At 35.9% G+C, this 27,087-nt stretch overlaps 1 protein-coding gene across 1 annotated transcript in view; it reads right to left on the reverse strand.

The window, feature by feature from the left end:
• The window catches only part of LOC145996447 (serine protease inhibitor dipetalogastin-like), a 74,035-nt gene that overhangs the window by 31,154 nt on the left and 15,794 nt on the right, over window positions 1-27,087 (reverse strand). Inside the window, exons 3-5 of the mRNA XM_083132932.1 lie at window positions 13,914-14,072; window positions 12,906-13,046; window positions 10,343-10,492 (exon numbers count right to left, since the gene is read on the reverse strand). Coding sequence (XP_082989058.1) covers window positions 10,343-10,492; window positions 12,906-13,046; window positions 13,914-14,072 — 450 coding nt within the window. The remainder of the gene's footprint in view (window positions 1-10,342; window positions 10,493-12,905; window positions 13,047-13,913; window positions 14,073-27,087) is intronic.

Here is a 27,087-nt window from a genome sequence, read left to right on the forward strand (position 1 = left end):
ACAGAATTATCGAGACATTCATGGAGTGGCTTAACATCTGATTCAAAAGTGGCTATATCCAATCCATCATATAGCTTCATCAGCTGCTGATATTTTAATTGTTCCAAGCTCTTAGAGAAGATATACAAGTGCCTGTTTTTCCAGTCTAACCAGTTGGGTGCCAATAAAAAATTATCAACCATTAGTGTAGTTTTACCACAAGCCGATGGCCCAACAATAAGACATCTAATATTATCAGGCAGCAAGTTGCCATTTCTCTTATTCTGTTGTTCAGGTTCTGGCAGCCTTTTTATAACATCCCAGGTGTTCATAGTATCACTTTGTTTGCATCGATCCAGCTGTGTTCCGGAAGTCCTAGCCATTTGACAAATAACTTGTTGCCTTTTCTGCGGATTATTTTTTCTATGAGATATGTGTCAGGCTGTTTAGTTTTGCTGAGCTCTTGTTCATAGAATCGGCCTTTGAGAATTTCTCCTCGATGATCTTTTATTATATATGTGTTAAGGGTCCCGGGTTTAACTTGAACCACTGTAAATAATTCAGTGCTCCAGTTTCTTGTAAAGCCTCTTTTGAATAAGTGCTTATATTTGCTGATTCTTACTTGATCACCCACCTTGTATTTGGCCTTTCTTGTTGTTGGCTGGTATCTAGGATAATAAACAGTCCTGATCAATTTTTGCTCATCAGATGAAGTTACTTCAGAGGGTTTCATGTTGATTGTGGAATGGACCGAGTTGTTATATTTATGTAGAAGTTCTGGAAGAATATTAATCCATTTATAATTACCTTGGAGGGTAAATTGTTTATACATAAGATTTTTTAGGGTTTTGTTGAATCTCTCTACAATTGAGGCTTTGAGGTCACTGTAACTCGAGTAATGTTTTATTGCCTGGCTTTTAATAAATTGTTGAAACACTGAATTATAAAATTCTTTGCCATTATCTGTTTGCAAATAGCGCGGGGATCTTCCACTCTGATTGATGATTGTCCTGAAGGCTTCTGTAACACATTTTCCAGTCTTGGATTTGAGTGGCACAGCCCAGGCAAATTTTGAAAATGTGTCTATTACAGTAAGTAGATACTTGTAGCCCTTGTTGATTTTGTCTAAGTTTTTCAGCTGTCCACTTGCCATCTCAATCAAGTCGCTCTGCCATAAATCATCTATGCCTTTTGTGACTACTGGCAGTCTCTTAAAATTATGTCTGGCTTGTCTGTGTAATTCATCAACAATAATTTGTCTAAACATAATATGAAAACAAGAATATTGCAACTATGGGGTGTTCAGCAGCTGATACTACAGGATTTTCTAAATATAATTTGTCCCCTATTTGTATTTTAAATTCCAGAGAGCCATCATCTTCAATATATGCTGTTTCTAATGTATTGGGATCTGTAAAATCCTCCAATTCTACACTGGTGATTTTTGCTTTGTTATCAGCATTTGTTATTGATAAGGTGGGGTAGTGGTGTGCCTGTGGTTGAAGCCAATATTTGATCTTGATTGGTCTCAATGTGCCCCCAACAAAAAATTGGTAATAAAATTGTGCAGGGGACAGCATATATATTTTGCCACCTGGTGTAAATGGAGAATCATATTCTTTGTTGGGGATGCTGTACAATTCAAGAATTACTGAATGTTTTGGATTCTCGATTATGCCTGTTATTTCTTTTTCTGCTGTGAGCAATCTGCTTGTTACAGATTCAAGGTGCTCATTGATGGTCCTAACAACATCATCATGGCCTGGCTTGATTTTTATGTCCACAACAAGTTTCTTGTATTGTTGCACAATCTCTTGAAGCTGGGTGGCAAAAACAGACAGAGCATTTGCTTGATTGGATTCCATGGTCCCTAGCTGTTGCTTGATATTAGCTACAATTTGTTGCAAATTTTCAACAACTGCCAATTTTGAATTTTGAGCAGTAAGATCATGGACCTGTCTTCTGATATCCTCAAACAGGGCATGCAGTTCATTAATATGTTGATTAGTTGGTTGAGTGGCCACTGTCTGAGTAAGTTGTTTGATCTCTGTCTGGATATTCTTGATATCTTCTGATTTCAATATGCGATTCACTGCTCTCTTAATATTTTTAAGTTCCTGTGATGTAGGCAGATTTGATACTGTATTTTGCAAAAATTCAAGTGCCAATTTTACATTGTTTAATTCAGAAGCATCAGCCACATTTTGCATAGCATTTTGGAGCAGGGCTATATCTGCCTGAGAGGGTGTGGATTGTTGTAAAATTTCAAGCTTTGTTTGGATATCATCGATCAAGTGATGAAAATGAGATAGCTCAGATTCCGTGTTGAGGTTTTCAAGCTTTGTGATTTGTTGCTGGACACTGACAAGGGTATCTACAATTCCAGGCAATCGGGATTCTAGTACATTTGCCAAATCATTTTGCACTGCTGCTATTGTACCTTCAAGATGGGTTATGGAACTTTGAATTTTTCCAAAATCTTCATATGTTTCAAGTTGCAGCTTAATATTTGCTACACTCCGAGTTATTGCATTCAAAGCATCAGAAGATGGCAAGTTGTTCATAAAATTTTCAAGTGTCTCAATTTTTTCTTTAACCTCGGCTATGGCATTGTTCAGGGGGTCCAGATTAGGTATCTGGAGTGACTGAATCTGTTCTTTTAGAGTGGAAATCACTAGATCAAAATCTTCTTGTGATTTTATGCTTTTGACAATTGTTTGGAGCTGTGCCTGGACATTATTTATTTGCTCTTCCAATTGTTGTTTCAATTGCTCAGAATTGGTGGCCTGGGTCTTAAATTTGGCTTGAAGAGCTGCTACAGCTTCTTCTAAACTTTGAAAATTATCCAATGTTGCCAGATCAGTATATTTCTGAAGCAGCACTTTGAGTTCAGAATCAATTTTAAGAAGAGGGTCCATGCATTGTGATTGTAAATTTGTAATTTCTAATTGAAGACTGGCATTGAGTGTGGTCTGTAAAGCTTGTAAATCACTTCTTAATTTCTTGACTCTGACATCAAGCATCAGAATCTCATCACTGTGATCTTCATGTCTTGTATGGCCAAATATATCATTAGGCATTTTTGTTTTAGTGGTTATTTATTATAGAGTATCTGATTCTTAATTCTATAAAAAAGGGTATAAGCTTGTCATATGATCCAGGGACCTCAATATATAAGCAGTCACCAGCAGAAACAGTATAAACAGTGCCAGAAACCATGTTTGAGTGCTTAATTCTATAAATATTTCTCCCTACTGAAATTTTAACATCACCCTCAGGGGTTGTAATAAATTGCAATTGCCCACCTACAGGTAATTGGTAATGATTTAAATTATTGTTAAATATGTACAATGTTTTACCTGTTTCATCATCATTATCTGTAAATATGCTGTTCAGATGAATAATTAACAAGCCACTCAGTTTAGACAGCATATCAGAAGAGGGTTGTGGTGTCGGCAGGTCCATAATAGCCTGTTTTTTGAACCCAAATAAGTTCATAGGCATGTTTATTTATTTCAAATCATTCTCTGTAATTGGGCATTGATTTCCATTTTTCAAATCACAATGACCCCATGGTAAAGTATGTATGCCACATGACAAAATGCATCTCTTATCATCATGTGGGTCCAGGGCCACTTTTCTTACAATATTTGAAGTCAATAAGTGATCCACACTCTGAATTCTGGATTCTGATGTTTTGATTAAATTCTGGGATTTGAGGCAATTTTTATAATCTTCAAATACAAACTCTTTTTCCACAGTCACTCTGCCAATGCCCTTGGCCTTTTTGGCAACAGCGCCACTACATGTTTTAAAAGTATACATCTTGGCACTTAACCCAGCAAATTCCACAATAACATCACCAAGTGTTTCATCTTTTAATTTGCCAGGCACCTTTTTGTTATGGGGTTGAATTATTGTATGTTCACTGGTATCAAAATATTTAAACAATTCAGGCTGTGACATATCTTGATAAACATCTTCTGTTTTAATATCAAGAATAAAACTATCCGTGTCCATGTACATCAATTTTATATTATCACCATAAAAAGGTTTCAACACATCATAATACAATGTTAACATATGTAATTTGGCCAATTCCAATATCACAGCCCCTACATAAATAGGTTTATCAAATTTGATCTTTGTTTTTTTCATGTTGAAAAGTGCCATATTTTCATCATAAATTCTTCTATAATTGAAATTAGGCTTTGCAACCAATTTTTTGCTCAGGCTGTAGTCAGTAATTATTTTAACATCGGTATGTTTTCTGACATTTTCAATAGTTTTGCCATACACAGAATTAACCATCAATTTAAACAAGCCCTTATCAAATTGGCTCTTTGCAGATGTTCGAAGCTCTGTATTTGTATCAATGTATGGTTTCAATCATTCTGAGTGCCTGAACCTCAAAACTTTTCCAATTTTGGTCACTTGAACACCATGTTTCATCAGGAACTGGAGGTTTTTGTAATATATGACATAACCCTGTTTCGGCTCCAGAGTTATCATGAGCTTCTTCTGTTTAGAGCCAGGTGAGCACTGAACCTCGGGAATTGGATGCAGATCAGAAAATTTATTGTGCAAATCATCAGGAATTGTCAGATCAACCTCTAAGAATAGGCCATAATTACTGTCATCAAAGTCCTGAAGATCTTCAATATTGAAATCTTCAACCCATTCAAGCCCTGCATATGGCAGTTTTTGCATCATGGCATGACCATAGAGGCTGTTTGCATCTACATACACTATATAATTTGATGGCCGTGCTGGATCATAATCAGGCATATATTTGTTATTTGCTCTGGCATATCTCTGGGAACATTGCACCATCCCTCCTCTTATACATTTCTCCATAAACAGATACGTATCTTGATCTTGGATCAGATCCAATGGCTTTTTGGTGTTGAAAAACATTGCGGCCCATGCTAGGCCCGGGGCACTGAAAAAATATATTGGATCCAGTTTATAATTTTGCATAGAAGATTTTCTGAATGCCTGCAATATATCAGCTAAGAGGGTGACATCAAGTTTTAAATATGCCATGTGATAATCACCAAATGTCTGGCAATTTAAATTGTTCCACATCAATTGGGCATGGTGATAATCTTCATCAGTGATTCCAGATCCTCTGATTTTGCTGTAAAACTCTTCTTGTGGTGGCAGAGAACACTCATCAAATTTAGAAAAATCTGTAACATAGTCATATGGATATACACCCTTCCGCCTAATTAATTTCAGGTCCTGATTTGGAAACAAAGCACTTGTGATTTTGAATTGATCATCAGATAATTGATTTGCCAGTGTAGCCAGGCTAGCCGATAAAATTCTGTATGAATCAAGAAATCTTATGTGAATAGGAACACTATTAACTTTAATTATCTTGCTAATAGATATATATTTCTCATCATTTTCAGCTAAAATGTTTAAATTCTGCTTGTCAAACCCCTCGTATCTGATCAGATGATGGAAATCATAATTGGATGCTCCATGGCAAAATATAGGGATAAATTTTGGTCTCTTGATCTTAATATTGCAGCTATTACACAGGGCCATTTTGAATTTACCATCTGTATGAGAATGGTGTTTCACCTTGATATTTGTATCTGAAAATTCACAATCACATACCGGGCATTTTTCTGCTTTGTTGAAATCTTCAATCTGTTTCTCTGTTAAAGGCAACATGGGTTTTGATTTTAATAAGATGTTAGATGCTATGTCACGGCACTCATTTTCTATTCTATGTGCAAATTCTTTGATGGCATTTGGTCCCATGTATAAGTGTGGCTCACTAGCTACACCATCCCGTATAACTATATAACAAAAACTGGAAGGTTCATGTAGCTGGTATGGTGTAATTGAAGATTCTTCAGGATCTGGATTGCAGAATGCAAGAGGTTTGAGATTTGATTCAAAATCACAGACAATATATGCTGGGTGTTCCAACAAGGCTTCAAACTTTTTGAATTTGCAATTTTCACTTGGCATTGGCATCACCATATGAACAGGTTTATGGTTGCCACAGTATTTCAGATGCTCAATTAACTTGTTTTTAGCAATTTCAGCATTTTTTTCACGAACCCCATTCACCATTTTTCTACCATCAAATACACTTAAACATCTTCTGCACAACTTGAATATTGTCTTAGATTTGCCTTGCTGTGTTCTCACTAAAGCTTCAAGATTATGTATCAGAGTGTAATGATATGTGCCACCCCCTTCAATTAAGAGCAGATCAATCGGAACAGCAGATTCATCATCAAATATACTGATTCTGAGAGGTGCTATCAAGCAATTGCCAGTGGAACAAATAAATACATTAATAGATAATTGTTTACCATTAATATCCCGGGCCTTTTTTTCAAATTTATCAATATTCTGAACAGACATTGGATATTCTAAACCCTCCATTGCCTCATCGAAATTGTGTTCATATTGTTTATAATAAGTTATTCTCTCAGGATGGCTTGAAACTGGATACAAAGCAGCTAAAATACACCACAAAAAGCATTTCTGGTCGGTATTTTCAATATTAACCACGGCTCTTTTGTTTTTAATATTGTCAGGTAATGGCAAATATGTAGATCCTTGTAATGGGCTGAATTCAGAAATATTAACATATAACTTGTGTGGAGATCCGCATAGGCTCCATCCAGACTCTTTTGCTGCAAATTCAGAGTGTTTAATATTCAATTGATCTATCAAGCTGCTTATTATTTTGTCTGAATTTGCATTTGAATATACCGGTACAGTTTCTGTTATGTGGGGCTGTGTAAATTTTGTGCCATTTGGTTTCTTATATTGTGTAAACAATTTGAGGGATAGCTTATAAGAGCCATTTTGTGCATTTAGAATTGCCTGCAGATCAGGATTTATATTGTTCAAAAAATTCTCAATGCCACATCTTGGCTCTGATACAAACCGGTGATCTCTTAATTGGCCATTAAAACTGCTATGGATAGGTGGTGCATAGCGTGGCTGCTTTGCAGGTCCAGCATTAACAGGTGCTTCGTGCTTTCTTTTCAGACCAGATGTAGATGGTTGCGGGGGCAATGCTGATGACTGTGCAGAGCAAGTATCTTTATGTTTATATGTGAAATATTCCATGCTATATTTTCTATGGCATTTAGGGCAAATTTTTGTGGGAGTTCTGCATTTGTCTGGATTACAAATCTTTTGATGCTTGGCCCAATTGGGGCTGGATATATTTTTATTGCATTGATTACAATATTTTTGACTTGGCATTTTTGTTGTTGTTTATTATATACAATTTCCTGGGATTCAAATCAAAACTCTATGCTGGATAAAAATATCAGTTGGGTTCAGCACTGTGCTTTGTGTGTGTGTGTGTGTGTATGTGTGTGTGTGTGAATATTTTTTGCTTTGGTATTTATATAAAATTTCTTGGGAATCAAATCAAAAATTGGCTTTTATTGTATCAGTGTATATTGTTTCTATGACCTTACTTGGATTATTCCGCCAAATTATATGCTTCAAGTCTCCTATACTTTGGTGGAGCCTGTTCAGGTTCTGCCCCCCACTTGTGGGTTCCACTGCCGATCCAGCAATGGTGAAGAATCTGCACTGTGCCCTGGCTTATATAGATTTACAGAGCCAATAGAAACACTGCTTATTTAAACCAATCAGAATATAACACATAATCACATTATGTCATAAGCAGCCAATCAGAAAACAACACGTATCTAATAATTTATTGGATAATAATTTGTTGCACAGCATGATGCAATATATATAAACCAGAAATAGGCCACAACTTGGCCACAAGTAGACCGGAAGTAGTCAAACCGGAAGTGGACCGGAAGTAAACTGGAAGTAGACCGGAAGTAAACTGGAAGTGGACCGGAAGTAAACCGGAAGTGGACCGGAAGTGGGCCGGAAGTAAACCGGAAGTGGACCGGAAGTAAATATATGTGGGTGTGGGTGTATGTGGGTGGGTGTAGGTGGGTGTGGGTGTGTGTGGGTGTGGGTTTTATAAGCATCTTGGCTTAATTTTAAGTGTGGCCAAAAAAAATATCAAGAGGGGCATATTTTTGACAGGTTTATGGACAACAATCTGACAGAAGTGCCTTTTGTAAGTGTAGGCAAATCAATCTGAGGGGGTTCATACTTTCCGAGAAATTCCCGAGGGCATTTTTACAAAAATCTTGGAATTGACAGGGTTCCACACTTGAGCAAAAAGCTCATATGGGCATGTTGAGCAAGTTTTAAGTGTAGGCAAATCTGCCAGAGGGGGGCTCATACTTTCTGGCACTGTCCCCACCGTAAATACAACTACTTTGCATATACTGGCAACACTGTTATTTCTGATATATATATATATATATATATATATATATATATATATATATATATATGATGTAGAAACTATACAAGGGGAAGAGAGAGCATGAGCGTCGTCAGAAATTTTTGTAATGCAACAGGCCATCGACAAAACTTGAATAGTAGAAATAACAACATTAATAATAATAATTATTATTATTATTATTATTGTAAAATTAGAATAGTATAATTAAAATTATAATAATTAGTATATTAAAATTATTATGAAATAATATTAAATAATAAGTACATTATTTCCTCTCTCCCGTAAATTTGATAAATTGAAGTTACGTCTCATTAGTTCTCACCCTATGATAACACTGTAGTGTAAATTGCTAACACAATGTATCTTATATGTCATATTCGATCATACATAGAAATAAATAGCAGTTTTATAAGCACTTGGAGATTTATAATTTGTATGTTGAATACTAATATAAAGATTACATTTTTATAACGTTCATGCACTTACTTTCATTTGTTGATAGATTCGCTTTTCTGCTACTTTTGGCTATAGGCATAACTTGGCGGAAGCAAGTGAGGATACTAGCCCCTCTCGAATTTGTCGGTTTATGAAAATTTACAAGTTAACGGCAGTTTTGTAACCTCCTCGCAATTCAGAAGCAAAGTAATGGGTAATTTTTATGATTTCCCTCTAGGTAGGACTGTGGGAGGGAGACTGGCAGTCGGGAGTTAGACCAAGGCCCTTACGGGCTGTAGAGCGACGGGTTATTATTATTATTATTTCGCAAATGTAACCGTTATCTAGCAAAATAGTTCAGGACGCTATTTTTATAGGATTGAGAACTTTTTGATTCTATCCCCCACCCTTCAAAGTTAGATCCCTAATTACGTCCATGTTTTTTACTACTCGCGAAGATGATGAGTAGGGCTCGGGAAGTTGAGGAAAAATCCTTTTTTTTCCTACTGTCCGAAGACGAGGCCCAACATAATATATGTTCACTTTGGGTTATTGTAGGCCAGAAAAAGGTGGGTTTTATTTGTCCTTTTTTGCCTTTTTCGGCGTTTTTTTGGCTTATTGGTCCTATTTTAGCCTTTTTTTAGGTCTTAACTGCTTTTTTTTGCAACTTCACCTTCCTTCGACTACGTTTCTACTGCCCATTCTCAATTCGAATCATCATCACTTCATCACCTCTTAAACATCCTTTCTGTAGTAAAGAAATAATAATAAAAAAAGAGAAATAAATATATTTGAACCATCCCTGAAACGAGAGAAAAACATTTTTGGACGACTGAAGCAGGTACGGTACAGTGGGATCCACTAGTATTGCACGGCAAATTGTCCACGACTATTTTCATTAATTTTTCTCTTACATCCTATATGTTTTCAAATGATGGATTTTATGTATGCTGGTGCAGAAGTTGTCAACAGCTTGTTTTGAGATTTCTTTTAATTTTTGAAGCTCTTATTGTGTCAAATAAAGCGCACGAACATGGTGATGGACAATTTGCACGGTAATACTCATGGATCCCACTGTACAAGGTCCTTTAACCGTAACTTGTCTGGAAGGTCGCGCTGTAAGTGACAACTTTCTCTTGTTTTGAAGCTTTCATCACGGTGTATACGACCCGACAGCACGCGCCTGCAAATATCTCAAGTCAGATAAGGAGATGCCGCGCATATTTATTAAATATGTAATTAAAACTGAAGTTATTAATTAATTTGGATCACATTTATACGTCCTTTTTTCAGTTTTTAGGTCTTTTTATAGGTCTTCAACTTCCGAGCCCTAATGATGAGTGATGATATGTAAAACTGATGGAGGGACGACATCCAAGTCCAAGCCGGAATTCGAACACGGGACCCCTGGCGTCGTAGCACACTGTGCTAACCACTCTGTCGGTAGGTTTGGCTTCGAATCCCTGGTAAGGAATGTCACGTGTATCTTCACATGACTCCTCATCCTGTCAGTTGATTCATTCGTAGCGGTACAACGTTTCAAATAACAAAAGCCTGCACTGAAACATACACAATTTATTCCTATTTCCTAGAGACACTTGCCTGGATTTGCATACTTAAGACACAGCACTTCCAAATAGTTGTCGTAGGTTTTGCCGTTAGAAGCGCATACTTCTCTCTTTGGATAATTCTGACTAGCATTGCAAGGGTCGGGTCTGTTCAGACACCTGTCTTGTGGGTCGAAGGTAATATCTGAAAGGGTCCAAAATATATTTACAGAAGAATATGAAAGAGAAATTTAATATGAGAAAACAAAAAAATATACCGGGTGTCCGAATTGAAACGCCCTAATTTCAAATACTTATATTAAACATAATATACAGGCAAGAGCAGTGTGGTAGTTTGTATACGGTAGCTTAGCTGTGGAAATTTTAAATAGGTAATGAATAGTAAGGATTCGTTTATTTTGTATCGTTCCAGGGGGTGAAAAGTGAAAATGACAACAAATGCTGAAAAAGCGCAAACTGTGTAATGGTACGCGGAATTGGGATCCATTATTGCAAGCAATCCGTTCGTACACAAAATTTGGGAGCGCAATCTCACGTGACGCACGAACGGATTTCTTGGGACTTCGTGCAAATGCATCTGCAATGCGCTGAACGTTTTCCTCTGATGTTAGTGATCGGCCACCACCATGCCTCTTAGCGACAGATCCTGTCTCTAGAAAAGCTGCTTTCCACGCCTTGATGCTCTTGCCATCGGGATGGTCTTTGTGATACTCTGCACGAAACCGTCGTTGAACTACAATAATGGATCCCAATTCTGCGTACCACCACACAGTTTGCGTTTTTTCAGCATTGGTTGTCATTTTCACTTTTCACCCCCTGGAACGATACAAAATAAACGAATCCTTACTATTCATTACCTATTTAAAATTTCCACAGCTAAGCTACCATGTACCACCTACCACACTGTTCTTGCCTGTATATTATGTTTAATATAAGTATGTGAAATTAGGGCGTTTTAATTCGGACACCCTGTAGCTACCGTATATATATACTAAACGCTCACTATAAAAATCTAGCGCATTTGCCAAATAACAATAAACATAATGTATGTATTTAGACTGAGTTCCTACCAAGGAGTGGCCTCCCCGCTGGCGTAGTGGTAGCGTTGTCGCCTTGTAATCAAGGGGTCCCGGGTTCGAGGCTCATAGTGGTTCGGATCCCACTTTAAACTGTAGGTTCAATCCCGATTAGCCTTACTGTGCATGAAGTGGACTTAAAACACCAACTCAATCAATCAAAAGAAACCTACCAAGAATTATACAAACACTTTTATCTCTTTTTGAAAACGCATGTGCAAATTTTCAGTTATTATTTTCAATATGTAAACTCTTTCTATAATTTGGCTGCACTGGCAAATCTTTTATATCTACCCCCCCCCACATATATATATATATATATATATATATATATATATATATATAAGTTTCTTTTTAAATTAACAATAAACTGACTGTATTTGCAGGTGTGTGAGTGTGTGTACACACATATGTATGTGGATGTATGTGTATATGACCTGCTAATACAGTCAGTTTATTCTTAATTTAAAAAGAAACTGAAAGTTGTGAAGGTTTATCTTAGACAAACTAAAAATTAATGAAATTTATTTTCGAAGATGATTTGATTCTCCATTGCTTATCTCAATTTTGGTGTGTGATTGTGTAGTTAGAAGGAGCTTTCATGTTAAAAGGAGATGCACATGATTTGTAATTGTTTTCGAAAAAGACATTCAACATGATAGAAAAATATTTTTGAAAACTGATTAGCAGATAGCTAGAAAATCAACATCAAAAGTATAAAAGGAATAGAAATAAGATAAAACTTAAAATCAACAGTGCGTATTAATTCGTAGGTTCAAACCCTAATATGGGGACTATATGCACCACAAATAAAACCACATGTAAAATACAATTAGAATTAGAATGTACACGTTAGACCGGTTAAGGAAAACAATAAACTTCATTTTCAGGAACCAAATGACCAATTAACAAAATTACAGGTAATTATGAAAAGTAGATCGCATCTTAAGTCAAGAGAGTTCACAAGTTGCTGGAGTTGGTGTGTTAAGTCCACTTTATGCACAGTAACGGTAATCGGGACTGTACCTACAGTTTAAAGTGGGATCCCAAACACTATGTGCCTCCACCGGGTATCCACCTTGATTGCAAGGCGACGACGCTACCACTGCGCCATCGGGGATGGACGAGAGTTCACAAGTATCGACTAATGATCAATAGATCATTCTTTACTACATTTTGATGATATTTTCAATATTTTAAGAAAAATCTAAACTGAACCGTTCTTCAGTTACTTAGTACAATAATATCGCCGGACCCTGTGGCCGAGTGGTTAGCACATCGCGCTGCGACATCAAGAGTCTTGGGTTCGAATCCCGCTCGGGCTTGTTTGTTTGTTTGTGAATGTCCATTCATCAATTTCATCATTTCATCGCTCATCCCCATCTTCGCAAATGAGCCAAGAGGTACAAAACGCGAAGTGAAATAAACTAAATCACTCTAAATATCGTGAATAATTTATGGTACAACATAACTCTTTAGACTAAATCACTGTACAGGTTAGAAGTAAAACATATTACTCACTGTTGTCAGGGCGACTCATTTTACTACACCATAGGTCATCTATATTGTAATAAAAATTGCCGGCAGTGTCACATACAGGGCTGAAGGCTTCCGAAAATGGACATAGAAGTCTACATTCTCCATAGTACTCCAGATCTAGAACTAAAAATATACATATGTGAAACGTGATTTACTAACTTTTCAGCGAGTAGTTCTTTTGTAAACTCTTCTAACTTCTAAATGTCATGTACAATAGTTACTTTAATTTCAGAAATATCCCTAGATTGATTGCATAATTCAAATAATAAAACTAGAAAGATATGGTGAATCTGAATTTATATGGATCGTATATAGTCCTATACTGTATATAATATATAGTACTTCACTCTAAATCTTTAATTAAACTTTTGTTTAATTAATATAAATTGCTACAAGCCTTGTGTTGTTGCCTAGTAATAAATGCGTCACAAGATGACACTACAGCTATTAATGACCATAGTAGTCCTTTGTTTTAGGACATGGTTATAATAATGTTAATATTTCTTATCTCGTTTTATGTGCTTTATAATTTCAATAACAGATAATTATACAATTATACAATTACAGTAAATTGTAGTTGTTATAGTGTGATAATTGATAAGAATCAGAGGAGTTTTGCCATGAAAGTAATATTTTAAGTTTCACGTTTGTGCCACTTTATAACCGAAGAGAAATCAAGTAAGACGTAGTTATATCCAAAGTAGACCCATTTCCCATTACGATTTTCATTCTATTGATGTAAATCAAATGTCCCCTGATTCAATTCATGATCCACATTATGGAAAAACACACTGAATGAAAATGGTGATGTGCAATTGATTTACCATTTCTTTATCGTTTGACACAAAACTTCAAAGCATCTTGTGTGTGAATGAATGAATATGTTATTTTTCTTTCACTTTTGGCTAATAGCGACGAGCATCTTGTGTGTGTTAATTTTAAAAAGATCGAACAAACGTGTACATCTATAAATATGAAAAATTAGCGTACGTAGCTTCCTGCTGTTAGCGTAGCAGTTGAGGTCCCAGATGTTCCTGAAGGTTGAGTTGTCAGTTGCACAGACTGGGTCAAAGTGGGCAAACCTCAGGCGACAGGGATCCGCTTCCGGGTATTTCTCGCAAGCACCCTCGTGGACAATTCGTCCCTTGACTGCAAGGAGAAAAAACATATATAAGCGTCAGTTAAAACTTACAAACTACCTGGAAAAAAATATAATTTGACATATTTTCGATCAGTCTAAGAACTGACGGAAAATCACAATAAGACAGTTAGGGAGCTTTCAGACCCAATCGACACGGGCACTTACATTTTGCAGAAAAGCGCTCACTGCGCATGCGCGACTACCAGAACGAGGCGACAAAATGGCTGTTGAGAAAACACTCAAATTATGTTCGACACGTATACCCAATGGCAAAAGAAATAGTTGGCGAATTTTCCACCATCATTTTAATTCTGTCTTCTTTTCCACTATGTGATGAACATTAATTGAAATAAAAACGTCAATAGCACAGGACATCTGCTATGCATCAACAGAATTCTATTTCTTAAAACAACACGGATGTGGAATAAAGACCAATGAAAATAGTGATGCCTACAATTTGCCTACTATTATCTTTGCCGTTGACTGTACAACTTGTCGTGTCACTTCGGTATGGAAGGCTGCATTCATTTCTGAATGTTCGTTTCCATGTGACACACGTAGCTAACCTCCGCGGCGGAGTGATTATCAGAGCGCGTTACAACGCCAGTGGTCTCGGGTTTGAATCCCAGCCTGGGCATGGGTATTCTTCGTGAGTGTCCTTCATCATATCAGCATTCATTCGTGATTAGCCAAAAGCGGAAGAAAAGCTAAGTAAAATAAACCAAATCAATCATTCAAATCAAACGTGTCGTACGTCGTTTGTAGGTTCTATCAGAAAGCTGCCTTACATTAGGGTTGCTACACAATGAGAAGTGAAAGCAGGGATATCCTCCCCACTGTTTTCAAATGAAGATGGCCACATTTTATGTATGTGGCTATTTTTATAGATTTCCACTCTTCTAGGTCAATAGCGGCGATGAAGATGAATGGTGAATTGAAGAAATATATGAATAAAGAAACTCAATGAAACGTCAACTGTTTTACCAGGATTCGAACCTAGGTCCCTTGGTTTTGCAGCACTCTAACCACACAGGCCGGGATTTACACATTTGCATACTTTTCTGGCCAGAGACTAACTAATGTTCCGTGACCCTTGACCGGCAGCTGTCCGCATGGCGGCTTGTATGTGTCAAGAACTAAGCCTATCGTTTTTGCAAATTTCGAAAAGTTACAAACTTAAAAAGTGTCTGAAAGGTCCATTTGAATATTTTCAATCGAAACCTGTTTACATTCCCTGACATAATTATTTACAAAATAATAATCACCACTAATTTCTGATAGGTTAAATTGTTTGCTCATTTTTCACACACCACTAAGTTCGTCACGGATAATAGTTGTAGAAATTACTATTTTCGCTATACTTTGAGCAACTTTTATGAAAATAAATTAACACTAGCTCATGGGTACCTGGAGGAGAGGGAGGGGGCAACCGTGGGAGGCATATGCGTAGCTAGAACTTTATATTTGGGTGTGCACAAAGAAAAAAAATGAGGTATTGTACCTTTTTAATAACATATTTTGCAACACAATCACTTGGCTCTTTAACTGCACTGATGTTTGTAAAGGAATATAAATTCACTAAATAACAGTGTTGAAAATTTGTGAATATATGTAGTAGAAAAAATTAAATTGCATAGAAATTACACACACACAAAATGTTCATAAATGTTACAAACAAAAACATCAAAATACACGTCATCTATAACGAGAGACGTCTGTCAAAAGGTACAATGTTCTTAAACTCATCAATAACTTCATTTACATCAATAGACTAAGCTTTTTCCTGTTCCACAAATAGCAAGAGCAGGGCTTCCAATCTATCCTGCTTCTGAGTTGCTCATATTTTTATTTTAACTTGGGTAAGCTTGGAGAAAGCTCTCTCACACGTGCAGCTTGTGACAGGTATAGATGAAAAGCGCTGTAGTACAGAGTAGAATGCAGTAAATATCTTTTTTCTCCAATGACATCAAAAAATCGAAAATCTATAGACACTCGTTTCATCAGCGATAATGCACACGTTTGTACAGTGTCTCTCAAAAGTTTTAGGACAACGACATTTTAAACTAGGCAACCCAATTTACACGAGGCGTTGGTGGGTTGCGTGTAGAGTTAGGCTCAATTTCAGGGTTGCCACATGCACAATAGATATTTATAAAATGCGCGAAAGGAATAAAAACAAGCAATATTGTATAAAATTATGAAAAATATCACTATTATATCGCAAGTGACAAAATTCTTTCTGAAAGAAAATGAAAAGGTTTCTTAGTATTTCATCGCTGATGAGTCTACAGAAGGGGAAAGAGGTGAGAGAAAACGAAAGGTGACAAAGGAGAGGAGAAAGAGAAAGCGAAAGGAGAAGAGGAAAAGTAGAGGAGATAAGAAAGAGAGGATAAACGAGGAGAGGAGATGTAGTGAGGAGAATGGAAAAAGATTCTAGGAGAGATGAGGAAAATGGAGCAAAGAAGAGAGAAGAGGAGACGAGAGGAGGGGAGTGGAGTGGAGAGTAAAGTAAAGGAGAGAAAAAGAGAAGAACGAAAAGAAGAGGAGAAGAGTGCAGTGGAGTCGGAAATCTAAGACAGGAGAGGAGATAGGAGGAGTGGAGATGAGTGGGATGGAGATAAGATGCGAGAAAAGTAGGGAAGGCGATATGAGATAAAAGCAGATCGAGCAGAAGGAGAAGAGAAGAACAGAAGGGACTGAAGAGAAGAGGTAGTTGCAGAAAATATCGTATCAGCGTCAAGAATTGATGCATTGGTCAAATTATCGACATGAAACATTCAATAACATTTTGAAATGTATTGGAGAATGTATTAGATCGGTTCGAAATGCATTTTGGCTTAGTTCAGAGCAAGGTAAAATCTTCCATGTAAGATCTTTGATTTTGCCTGCGATTATACCACTAAAAACATGAATGTAATTTGAATATTTATAAGAATTATCCAATTTTTGTCCACTTCTCGGTTCGTTGAAATGCAGATTTTGTAATTTAATATTTCCCCTCCCCCATCGTTAATTCCAAACTGAATCATTCCGTTTCACACGGCGTGGACAATGAACACAATGGGATAGGTCTAAAACTTACGAAAATTTTCTGCCACCGGAAGGGTTTGAACCTATGACCAGCAGATTGACAGTCCTGAACGGTAAACACTACCCTACAAGCTTTCGCGCCTGAAAGTAAGTAGAAGGAGCTGACCAATGTGAAATGTAGATGCAACTCTCCTCCTACATGTAATGTGCAAGCAATACTTATTTGTAACAAAGAAAACGAAGGTAGTACGACTCGGCGAAAACATTTAATTTAGAATTGCACATGATGAAAACTTTTCATTCGATATTTGCGGAGGTATCCTTGCATTGAACTCGAGTGGGAAAAGGGGTAAAATTAGTATGTCCTGAATTGCCACAAATATAAATAGTTATTTCATTAATATTTGTCAATGTCTTTGAAGCAGTACACAATTATCGTTAGAGTATCATAATTCACGATCTTATACATGAAAATATCCCTTTGAATGTGTGTCAATTCATTTATTTGTTTATTTTTTTATAAATTCCATGTGCAGAACAATGTAGCCACTATACACTGCTATTATAAATAATGTTACCATGCTCTTGTTTATAATAAAAAGATAATTAAAAAAAAAAGAACACCTAGTATGGAGGATCGAATGCTTTCAAGAACTCTAACCAATACACTACGCCCTTTGTTTCCCTTGGAGCAAAAGTTCTTAATTATTCTGTCGCGTCAATATTGTAAACGTTATCCTGCAAAAAGAAGTTCAATACTCTGATATAGATCTGTACTTCTAGAATTACTCTATACACATGCATTTGAAATTTAACTCTGAATTTATTTCTTCGTTGTTAGTATATCTAAGCTTGTGAATATACTTTATTTGTAATTTTATAACGGTTACATGAACATCTACGAAGTAGTTCCTTATAATAACCTCCTGTTGACCAAGTTGCCAATATAAACAAATGGAATACAGATTGTCTTCGAGCTAACATTGTTAAAAAGTAGCGGATACATGTATTACTATCCCAATACTTATTCAATAAGATTTCTTGTTTGTCAGAAATTATGACTTAAACTATTGCATGTTGAGCTAGTGCCCACCTAGCCGCCTCTGACGAAATCTATCATTCTTCAGATTCTCTTTCAAATTCGACTCTGGTCACTTGTAACATGCTGGGTGCAGACACTTTGCATCGACGCACCGTGTTTTGCGATAAGAAGCGACCTTGAATAGCGTGAGTGAGTCACTTTGAATGCGAGCAAGCTACGCTACCAAGCTTGTCTGCCTTTGAAAACCAAGTCATTTTTTTTCACCGTTTCCGAACGCGATTGCTATTGTAGAAGTATATATTCTCTCAAAAGAGCACGAAAGGAAATTTGACCAATATTCTCCCGTCGTTTAAAACCAAATATTATCTATTAAACGAAAAGTTCACGATTGTCAATAAACGGTTTAACCTATCTCAGCATAGGTTCGATCCCGTGTTCAGTCTCCGGGAATATTCGGTCTGTGTATAGGGCCGGTGGCAGCCCACCATCGTCAGGAAATTGGGGAGCTCCGAGTGAGTGAGCGTAATCCGGTCGCGAAGTCCTACAACGGCTGGGGGTCTGTCGGGCCGACCACCCGTCCCCCTAGTCTGGCTGCAGATCTCCACGCCCCCCTGGTTGCCCTTCGTGGGAGGGAGGCCAGCAGTCGGTAGGTAAGCCTTGGCCCAATAGGATTATTATTATTTAAATAATAAAATTTAATAGAAAGATTCTCCGAAATTTCTCTCCCACTGTCTACTCTCCTCCTACATGTAATGTGCAAGCAAGCATTGTTCTGCACATGGAATTTATAAAAAAAATAAACAAATAAATGAATTGACACACATTCAAAGGGATATTTTCATGTATAAGATCGTGAATTATGATACTCTAACGATAATTGTGTACTGCTTCAAAGACATTGACAAATATTAATGAAATAACTATTTATATTTGTGGCAATTCAGGACATACTAATTTTACCCCTTTTCCCACTCGAGTTCAATGCAAGGATACCTCCGCAAATATCGAATGAAAAGTTTTCATCATGTGCAATTCTAAATTAAATGTTTTCGCCGAGTCGTACTACCTTCGTTTTCTTTGTTACAAATAAGTATTGCTTGCACATTACATGTAGGAGGAGAGTTGCATCTACATTTCACATTGGTCAGCTCCTTCTACTTACTTTCAGGCGCGAAAGCTTGTAGGGTAGTGTTTACCGTTCAGGACTGTCAATCTGCTGGTCATAGGTTCAAACCCTTCCGGTGGCAGAAAATTTTCGTAAGTTTTAGACCTATCCCATTGTGTTCATTGTCCACGCCGTGTGAAACGGAATGATTCAGTTTGGAATTAACGATGGGGGAGGGGAAATATTAAATTACAAAATCTGCATTTCAACGAACCGAGAAGTGGACAAAAATTGGATAATTCTTATAAATATTCAAATTACATTCATGTTTTTAGTGGTATAATCGCAGGCAAAATCAAAGATCTTACATGGAAGATTTTACCTTGCTCTGAACTAAGCCAAAATGCATTTCGAACCGATCTAATACATTCTCCAATACATTTCAAAATGTTATTGAATGTTTCATGTCGATAATTTGACCAATGCATCAATTCTTGACGCTGATACGATATTTTCTGCAACTACCTCTTCTCTTCAGTCCCTTCTGTTCTTCTCTTCTCCTTCTGCTCGATCTGCTTTTATCTCATATCGCCTTCCCTACTTTTCTCGCATCTTATCTCCATCCCACTCATCTCCACTCCTCCTATCTCCTCTCCTGTCTTAGATTTCCGACTCCACTGCACTCTTCTCCTCTTCTTTTCGTTCTTCTCTTTTTCTCTCCTTTACTTTACTCTCCACTCCACTCCCCTCCTCTCGTCTCCTCTTCTCTCTTCTTTGCTCCATTTTCCTCATCTCTCCTAGAATCTTTTTCCATTCTCCTCACTACATCTCCTCTCCTCGTTTATCCTCTCTTTCTTATCTCCTCTACTTTTCCTCTTCTCCTTTCGCTTTCTCTTTCTCCTCTCCTTTGTCACCTTTCGTTTTCTCTCACCTCTTTCCCCTTCTGTAGACTCATCAGCGATGAAATACTAAGAAACCTTTTCATTTTCTTTCAGAAAGAATTTTGTCACTTGCGATATAATAGTGATATTTTTCATAATTTTATACAATATTGCTTGTTTTTATTCCTTTCGCGCATTTTATAAATATCTATTGTGCATGTGGCAACCCTGAAATTGAGCCTAACTCTACACGCAACCCACCAACGCCTCGTGTAAATTGGGTTGCCTAGTTTAAAATGTCGTTGTCCTAAAACTTTTGAGAGACACTGTACCAAGTAATGACATTTTCAACTTTTTACAAATTGCCGCTCATTTTCTGTCTTATTGAAATATCTGTCTTTAATTCTCTTCGATAAAGCAGCCCATTAGGATGTGCCTAGGCACACCCGGCACACCCCGTAGCTACGCCTATGGTGGGAGGTAAAGGTACCCGGAGCAGAGCCGGCCTCGGGAAAGGGCAACTGGGGCACTTGCCCGAGGCCCCCCGGCAGTTAAAAATAACTGTTTGTGTTTTATTACCAGTTTATAAGATAATACGCTGGTGCTTGTAATTGGAGTTCTGACATTTCCGACACCGTAATTTGCGACACTAAGGATAAAACTGTCGTTTTTTTTCGTCATAAGCGACACTGCTTGGATTTTCCCCTACGATATCTAATTTGTTTACCAGAATTTGCGACATTTGCTTACGTGCAGTTCTGCACGCAAATCTTCAAGGTCCGCAGGTGTTCGTCTCAGCGTGTTTCGGTGGTTTCAGGAGCAGCAGTCGACAGTTTTCTCAGTTGTACGTACACCATACACGTTGACATTGGGAAGCTCCGCCGAGGAAACTAACATTATCCCTTTAGTCTATGCTCTCTTACCCAGAAAGGATCAGACTACATTTGAAAAATTTTTCAGTTTTGGTAAAGGCGAATGTAGATGGATAGAACCCGAAATTTATAAAAATGAATTTCGAAGCAGCAGCGATAGCGTCTCTGAAGAAAGTATTTCCCGAGGCTCAGATCAGTGGTTGTAATTATCACGTTAACCAATGCTTGTGGCAAAAGGTGTAGGAGTTGGGACTGACAAACGATTACAAATAGATCCCGACGTGCGGCTGTGTATAAGAATGTGTTCAGCTAGACGTAGACGACGTCAGTACATTACATTAGATGAGAGAATACAAAGAGCGTTTGCCGACTATGAAATGCATAGAGATCTTAAGCGCTTTTTGATGAGAACGGCGTACGTTCAGAAATTAGAATGAAAATAGTAAGATGTTGGTTCAACTACAAGAGAAACGACGTATTGACAAGGGATTGCAGTCTGCTCCTATACTGACAAGGGATCTAAAAAATCCGTTATTGACAAAGGATAAATACATCCAGCTCCATGATGCCAGTGTGATGCAAAACTAATAAAGGTTTTCAAAAACACACCAGCTTTCATGATGCTGAGTAGTATCTGACCGCGCCAACGTCGGTCGCTATTTAATATTCGCAATTCATTTGCACGTACTTATAACTAATTTGCACGGGTTTTAATTAATTTGCATGTACTTAGAATTCATTTGCAAGTATTTAGAGTACTTTACATTTATGTATTTGCATGTTTATAACTTTTATGAATATATATTTATTTATTTTATGAAAAATATGTATATAGAAGGTAATTAGAGGTACTAAACGCTATGCATATGGTTTTATATTCATTACTACAAAGTATGTAATGTATAAATCGATAATATTAATGTTTATAATATTGAAAATAAGAGTTTATGGTTTATGAACAGCTATGAACGGTGGTAATGGTACGAAAGAAGACGGTCCCGGTACTCGAACCCGCGATATGTAATATTATTAATTAGTACTATGTAATAATTGCATTATATTATGAAACACGATGATCTCAGACGCTAGACAGAATACTGTCTCAGAATCTCGACTCCGCTCTGATCCCAGACAGAGAGAATGAATTAATATTCCGCGCAGGTAGACGAGAAAGGAATTTGGGGAGTCTGCGTTCAAGGTCAAATGACGTCAGAACGTCAGAACAAAGAAGGAATCTGAATCACCAATCAGAGAACGCGTCGGTAGGTTTTCAGAACCGGTTTTTTCAAGGTTAACCAGTACGCAAGAACAGGGGAAAGCTATGCAATACTGTAGGGCAGGGGAGGGATTCAATCAGACAACAAAGGATGTCTGAGAAGGCGCAGCAAGGGTCAAATCTCTGAAGCTATGCGGTTTCCGCCGCCAATTAATATTCCGCTCAGGTTTGCCTCCAAGGCACAGGACGCTTTAGCGCAGGTTTTTTTTTATCTGTACTATGAAGAAGGGAGAGCTATTAGGGACGGGGCCTACAGTTTTCACCATTTGCTTTTATCACGGGGTAACGAACCTAGGACCCTTTGATTATTGATTTAGGTAGTAAATGTATGTTACTGTGTGCTATTTAACTTAATTTTGAGTTTATTTTTTACCAAACTTTGACTTTATGTCAAACATTTTCACAGCTTATCCTTATTTTTACCAAAATAACACTATTTGTACTATTCAGGCAACACTTTTATTAAATTTTGGACTCACAAAGACATTTTTTTCAACGTTTAACTTATTATTTTACAACTTTATATTAATTTTTTAAAAAAATAACACTATTTGTACTAATCAGCAACATTTTTTATTAAATTTTGGACTCACAAAGACATTTTTTCAACTTTTAACTTATTATTTTACAACTTTAAGTTAATTTTTTACCAAAATAACACTATTTGTACTATTCAAGCAACATTTTTTATTAAATTTTGGACTCACAAAGACGTTTTTTCTACGTTTAACTTATTATTTTACAACTTTATATTAATTTTTTACCAAAATAACACTATTTGTACTAATCAGGCAACATTTTTTATTAAATTTTGGACTCACAAAGACATTTTTTCAACTTTTAACTTATTATTTTACAACTTTATGTTAATTTTTACCAAAATAACACTATTTGTACTATTCAGGCAACATTTTTTATTAAATTTTGTATTTACAAAGAGATTTTTTCAACTTTTAATTTATTATTTACAAGTTTATGCTTATTATTACCAAAATAACACAATTCAATCTGTTCAGGAAAGACTTTTAGTTATATTTTCGACACACAGAGTGTGTGATCTCAACTTCTATCTGTTTATTTCACAAGTTTAGGCTTATTATTACCAAAATAACACAATTCAATCTGTTCAGGAAAGACTTTTAGTTACATTTTCGACACACAGAGTGTGTGTTATCAACTTCTATCTGTTTATTTCACAAGTTTAGGCTTATTATTACCAAAATAATACAATTCAATCTGTTCAGGAAGGACTTTTAGTTACATTTTCGACACACAGAGTGTGTGTTCTCAACTTCTATCTGTTTATTTCACAAGTTTAGGCTTATTATTACCAAAATAACACAATTCAATCTGTTCAGGAAAGACTTTTAGTTATATTTTCGACACACAGAGTGTGTGATCTCAACTTCTTTCTGTTTATTTCACAAGTTTAGGCTTATTATTACCAAAATAACACAATTCAATCTGTTCAGGAAGGACTTTTAGTTACATTTTCGGCACACAGAGTGTGTGTTCTCAACTTCTATCTGTTTATTTCACAAGTTTAGGCTTATTATTACCAAAATAATACAATTCAATCTGTTCAGGAAAGACTTTTAGTTACATTTTCGACACACAGAGTGTGTGTTCTCAACTTCTATCTGTTTATTTCACAAGTTTAGGCTTATTATTACCAAAATAACACAATTCTATCTGTTCAGGAAAGATTTTTAGTTACATTTTCGACACACAGAGTGTGTGATCTCAACTTCTATCTGTTTATTTCACAAGTTTAGGCTTATTATTACTCAAATAACACAATTTAATCCAGTCAGGAAGGATTTGTTATTATATTTTGGATGCACAAAGAGATGTTTTCAACTTTTTTTACTGATTTTTTGCAGGGTATGTATTAATTTTTATTTATTTTGTTTTGTATTATATATACATTTACAAATTTTTAACTTAGAGTTTAGTATTTATTTAAATATTTTCGAAAACACTAAAGAAAAAGTACTTTTAGCTAAAATGTAAGCCACAGAATATATTATTATTATTATTATTATTATTATTATTATTATTATTATTATTATTATTATTATTATTATGGTTTACTGATTTCCACTATGCTATTTTTGGTTCTGTATTTCTATATGTATTTATTTAGGTCAGGTTACGCCTGCTACGTAGGAAAGTTTGTTTATTTTAGAGTTTGCTGAGTATTTTGTTACTCATATACTAGTTAAAGTTTTCTAAATATATCAGGTAGGGCTCCATCCATATACTTTTGTTTTTGCTGTTTGGAGATGATGTGATCAGCATCACTCTCCATTTGCTTTTTATTTTATGTACCCAATTTTATTTTGAGGCTTAGTGAATTCTAGAGCTATTTATGCAGGAGAGAGGGCTTGAAAATTTTGATCTCAGATAACCTACTACTATTTGTCAGAGTATTTTAAAGGATATTTTATATTTATTATGTGCCACTAGAATATCAAAGCTTGCTTAATTTTTATGTCTGTAACGCTGTTATTGTATTTCTAGCTAAGGCTTACTGGATAAAGTACACGAAATGTTTATCATTTCGACTATTTACCTTTATACGAGGCCAAATTTTTAGTGTAACGAAAATTATTGTGTGTCTATAAAGACTGAAATTCCTTTATCGATGGGTCCATAACTGGATGCTTACCAACATTGTTCCTTTTTTTATTTTTAAATATAACCATTTATCAATGTATTGACAATTCACAGGACAAGACGAAGTTCAAAGACGACTGACTACATATATGAACCATAGGTCCATTTGCTAAACTTTTTTTCTATGCTAGAAGAATAATTTAGCCTTATAGCCTTTTTCAAAGTATTTTTGAAGTATTACTGGTTTTTTGGGTGCATCAACACTTGGGTTATTTCCATTTGGTTTATTATACGAGGCTACAATCACTATTTGAACACTGAAATCCTCTGATTGAAACTAAAAGCTTAGGCTGTAACTAGAGACTTAGTATGTATATCGACAATTTATAGGACAACACGAACCTTACAAAGGATTGTAGGTGATGTAGGCCCACACGCCAGAGCTTTGTTAACCTGCAAGAAGCATTTACAGCTAATGCTACGAGGAAATGAGGTTGATTTTTTACTGTTTCATAAGAATGCTATTTTTTACACAACCAATATATGCTTTTTCAAGTAACTACATGTACCAGAAGCACTTACAGGCCAACTCTAACTAGACTTCGACTTATTCTATATCAGGTGCTACATTTATAAATAACTATGATTGTGTATATTTCTGAGGAAGTACGCAAAAGCAGATTACCCGATTAAAGTATCTGAACAACAGATTTTTCTATGCAAGTATATTTTTATTGACTGGATTATTTAACAGATCAAACAGGAAGACTGCAAAATTCATTAAATGTAGTTCTATAGTATAGGTGGTTTCAGAGATATAAAAAGAACAAATATAAGATTTCGCTTTTTTTTGCTTCTGAGGCTAATCGCGACGCTAAGGGTAAATGGCGAGGAAATGTAACGGAGGAGAAACAGTCCCAAAAGTTATGGGCTGCATGTAAATTAATATCACAGAGATATTACAGTAGGTGTAGGTTCTACCACCAGAACTTTTCTATTATAATAATACTAGTTATGCTGTACTGTTAGCTAAAGATGCTGATATTTGAGAAACTTAAAAGCTTACTTACGACTTACTGTTGCACAAGATCCGATGACAAAATTTAAAAATTGTAATCGCCCAGACAGGGACTCGAACCCTGGACAGATAGGTTAAAAGTCTAACGCTATACCAACTAAGCTATCTGGGCACAAGGTATTGTTTTCTTGAAAAGTTAGTTATGTTAAGAAATATATTGAAACATTTGAGAACACTCTTGGTCTGGTTCGACAGAGAAGGAGACAGCATTTCCAAATTTTTACAGACTGGGTGTATTTTTCCACTATAGGGGCCTTCACTATATGTAATTCGAAACGTTAAAGTTCATCTAGCTTCCAGAATTGAGGTAAAGATTGTGTTTGGCGAGATTAACCAGTTACAATTATATCCCGTTACGGACAAATAAAGCTAAAACTCTCAGATTTACTGTACTAGCCAAGTTTTAGTAACATTTTCTTCACTTTAGTACAAATACCAAAGAAATAGGTATATTTTATTTATAATTTGACAAAATGTACTAGTATTTAATTCACAAAGTTAGGTAAAAAACAGTATTTTTAAAAAATATTGTTACTGCCTTCAAATGTTATGTTATTTAGCCACTAACAACTGGTTTACACTGTTTGGCATCCTTTAAATAGGAAAAGAAGGAATTATTTGTTTAGTATTTTTATATTTATTTAAGAAAACAATTCTACAGTTTAACTTAATTTTAACAAATTGTTACTAATTTATATATCAAAGTTATGTTATTTAGAGTGTATGAAGGCGTATAAAGTTAATATTTGTACTTATCAGTTCAACTTACAATTATATTTTACACACAAAAGATAATGTTTACAGTTAAATTACTTGAATCAGAGAATAATATTTTACAGTAATTGATTCATTCAGCAGTAGTCAGTACTTTTATGCATCAGAAAGTTTTCTTAATTTTCTATTACGCATGCTATTTTGGGCTATTCTTAAAATGTATTTCTAGGGCAAACTGGTTTAATTTTCTGCTTATAATGCAAAGTTGACAGTTTTCGCAAAATGCATTGTACATTTGTTATATTCTATACTTACAATCCAAATATTATGCTTATTTAATGTATAACTAACTAACTCTCTAGCCTTCTTAAACCCGAATGTTCATGGCTGCAGCAACACATGCCTT

This window comes from Lepisma saccharinum, chromosome 12, assembly GCF_977018435.1.
Source record: "Lepisma saccharinum chromosome 12, izLepSacc3.1, whole genome shotgun sequence".
Lineage (NCBI taxonomy): Eukaryota > Metazoa > Arthropoda > Insecta > Zygentoma > Lepismatidae > Lepisma > Lepisma saccharinum.